Consider the following 3,676-nt stretch of genomic DNA (forward strand, 5'->3'; position numbering starts at 1 on the left):
CCCCCCCCACCCCTTTCCTTGGAGAGGGTCTCATGTAGCCAAGGCTGGTCCTCAACTCAATATATATTTAAGAGTGATCTTGAATCCCTCATCTGCCTGCCCCTACCTCCCGAGTGCCGAGTACCGGNATTGCAGCCATGGGTCCCCACCTGATTTTCCAAAGGGCTTCATGTGCGCTAGGAGAGCACCCTGCCAACTTATTTTTTTTAAGCCCTGGCTGGCNTCAAATTTGGGTGTTCCTCCTGTCTTGAGCTGACATTACAGACATGGACCGCACTACTTCTGGCTTTTTCTATTGCCTTGGGGCTTGTCCCATTGCTGTTGCTACTGCTGCCATTACTCCTCCTGCTGCTGACCTCACATTCCTGGGTACTAGTGAATGACCCTCCTGTTCCAGCGTCTGGAGTTAACTACATTCTACAGACACATGACAACCTGCCAACAAGAGCGAGCAATTTCGGGAAACTATAGCTGGGCGTGGGCACCTCCGGGCGGGGCCCACGGCAGACAGATACTCACAGCATTGATCCCGGAGAGCTGCTGAGACAGCTGGAGGACAACGGAGATGAGAAGCGGCTGGAAGTAGTTGGGTGACCTGAAGAGTTCCAGCACGGTCACCTGCTTCTCCTGTGACATCCGAACACTCTCATCCTTCATCTCCTGGATCTCCTGGACCACGTCCGGGGTGCCCCACAACCGCTGCAGGACTGCGGAAAGAGGCAAAAAGAATACAGATACTGCATATGTCCCCAACCCCTGCCACAAAACTGTTTCCTGCCAGGCAGCAGCAGGCACCTAGAACATCCATCCATCTTTACTAGTCTTCCTACTTCAGTCTCAGGTCCTGACTCAGACAGCAGGGTCAGAACATGGTCAAAAGAATGACCAAGGGGGCTAGAGAGATGACTCAGCAGATAAGAGCACTGACTGCTCTTCCAAAGGTCCTGAGTTCAAATCCCAGCAACCACACGGTGGCTCACAATCACCCATAATAAGATCTGATGCCCTCTTCTGGTGTATTTGAAGACAGCTATGGTGTACTTATATATAATAATAAATAAATCTGAGGAAAAAAAAAAGATGTGTACCTACATACCAAGCCAAGAAAATTAAAAAAAAAAAAAAAAAAGAATGACCAAGGTCAACAATGCCTTGGGGAACTGTGAGAAGGAATGGAGGGGGACAGGGGGAGGGGGGAGAGGGCCTTTTACCTCAAGTGCATTTTGTTCCCTGGATTGTTCCTGGATGTGATTTTTGTGCCTCCGATGCAAACATTTACATTCAATTTATAAGGCATGCTTATTCTTGTTGGCTGTCAGAACACAGCTATAGAACCCACTCTGGTCAGTGAGCCTGCCCTGCATCTGGACATGGCCTCCTGCCTCGCTTTCATGCTTTCCCAGATATCATCTATAGTACGCGCCAGGCAATTGTGTTTAAGTTGGTCTGTCCTGAGAAAGCTCTGAGAAAGGGCTGTGCTGTTAGGTTAATATTTAGTATGCGCTCACTGGTGTTCATTTCCATGTTCGTCTGAACTCAAACGACCTTCTTTGTCACATCCGTGTATATAAGGTACACACACTGAAACTGAAGTAAGGCTGTGCACAGCATTGGACTATAGTCCACCCATCCTTTCAGGTCCGCAGATCNCTGGCCTCCCAGACACAGAGCTGCCCAGGTCAGCAAAAGTCCACTATCAGAAAACAATTCCTGCACATGGAGATCCAGGCAAGGGGGGGGGGCTACAAGAAACCCACCCAATGTCCTCACCCTTAACCACGCACAGAACCACACTCCGGAGGCGACAAACAAGCAGCACTTACTCTCCGTAGCTTGCTCTTCCTCCTTTTTGTTAATGAGCAAGAATCTCGGACTCTCAGGGCAAAATGGAAGGGCTGCGCTTTGCAGGATAGCCGGAATGATGGTTAAGCCAAGGAGCCCAGGCCACAGGTCTTCAGAGCCCAGGATAAAGTCCAAACCAAAGATCTTAGATGCAGACAAAGAGAATGTTTAACCTCAATTGTATTTCTATGCCATAAATGCACTATTAAAAAAAAAATCATGTATCCTTTTACCATAAATAAGAAAGAGAAAACAAATTGTTTCTATTTCTTTCTGGGCCCTGCCTGTATCATTAGGTACCGTATGAACTACAGTAATATCTGAAACATGTACATATAAATACACAATTGAATACATGCCAGATCTAGATAGAGTGCTTCACGTATGTCAGTTCATTCATGGAGCACAGAGCTAGCTAGCGTCCATTAAACACATAAAACTGTAAGGGTACCTGAGCTACCAGAATCCCAACAACGATGCCCAGCTGGTTTAGTGTGCCAAATGCACCCCGAAGGGCAGTGGGAGACACCTCTCCAATGTACATAGGCACAAAGCCTGTGCACAGTCCACAGAAAATGCCAATGATTAAGCGGCCCAGGATCAGCATTTCAACAGACTCCGCTATCTTGGCGAATCCCATAAGGCAGCCCGCAATGATGGCCAGCAAGTTGACTAGAAGCATAGAGTTGCGTCTGCAAGGTTAAAGACAAAGTGGTTAGTAACGAGAGAGATACCCTGTCTGTCTCTCCTCATCCCTCTGCTCTTCTGACCTCCATAGATATAAATCTCTTTCCTTTTTGCTGCTGTGGTCTTGTGGACTTGAGGGACCCTCCTCACCACTTTGCTATACCTTAGGATTTCTTTTTATTCTGTACTGTGTTTGTGTTTGAGTGTCCAGGTGCCAGTGTGCCATGGGGTACATGTGGAATTCAGAGGACAACTTTGTGGCTGGCTGGAGTTGGTTCTCTTTCCACCTTTATGTGGATCCCAAGGACTTACACACCTCAGGCCATCGGCTTCATGACATAGGCTTCTCCGTACTGAGCTACAGTGCCAGCCCCATTTTATCACATTTCATTATAGAACTCATACTGCAAAGACGGTCGGATATTTGGGACATTTTTTTTTTTAAGTTTCCTGAATCCTCAAAAGGTAGGCAACACCGGCTCTGTGTCAAGTAGTTAAGGGCTAGTTAGTACTAATTAGTACTGAAACTGATGTGACTAATGCTTTATAAGCTAAGCTGGCAGCAGAGCCACTGACACAGCTGAGACAGAAAAGACTAGCCATGAGAACCTTCAGTGGCTGAGGGGCTTGGGAAACCCAGATCCACCTGCTTGGCCTCCTGAGCACCACCANGCCCAGCGGACCTGTGAGATTCTTTGCTCAAATAGACCAATAAATTATAAAGGGAGCTGGGAAAAATGTCGACACATAGTTCCCATCCCCGAGAGACCCACTTAATTGTCTCAGAGTAGGAGGTATCACTGGGATTCCTGAGTGTGCAGCCAAGATGCACAAGTACCATTAAGAGGGGAAAAAATAATTTAAAACTCTTAAGTTAAAATTTAAAAAGTTACAACAAGTTGTGGTCCCAGCACTCCTGAGTCAGAGGCAGATTGATCTCTGAGTTCAAGGCCAGCCTGGTATAAGGACAGCTATGGCTACAAAAAAAAACCTTGTCTTAACAAAAACACCCCCCCCAAAACAAAACAAACAAATGAAAACAAACAAACAAACAAACAAACCCCAAAACACCTCCTCTTCCATTCTCTTCTTTAGTGAGGTTCTTTGTCTAAAGGGAAAAAGTCACTGGAGTCTGAGTCATGAGACA

General features: G+C 46.7%; 1 protein-coding gene across 1 annotated transcript in view; it reads right to left on the bottom strand.

The window, feature by feature from the left end:
- Positions 1-3,676, bottom strand: part of Slc2a3 (solute carrier family 2 member 3) — a 14,766-nt gene that overhangs the window by 6,962 nt on the left and 4,128 nt on the right. Inside the window, exons 4-6 of the mRNA XM_021164170.2 lie at positions 2,294-2,534; positions 1,824-1,986; positions 520-707 (exon numbers count right to left, since the gene is read on the bottom strand). Coding sequence (XP_021019829.2) covers positions 520-707; positions 1,824-1,986; positions 2,294-2,534 — 592 coding nt within the window. The remainder of the gene's footprint in view (positions 1-519; positions 708-1,823; positions 1,987-2,293; positions 2,535-3,676) is intronic.

The sequence above is a fragment of the Mus caroli genome, chromosome 6 (assembly GCF_900094665.2).
Source record: "Mus caroli chromosome 6, CAROLI_EIJ_v1.1, whole genome shotgun sequence".
Classification (NCBI taxonomy): domain Eukaryota; kingdom Metazoa; phylum Chordata; class Mammalia; order Rodentia; family Muridae; genus Mus; species Mus caroli.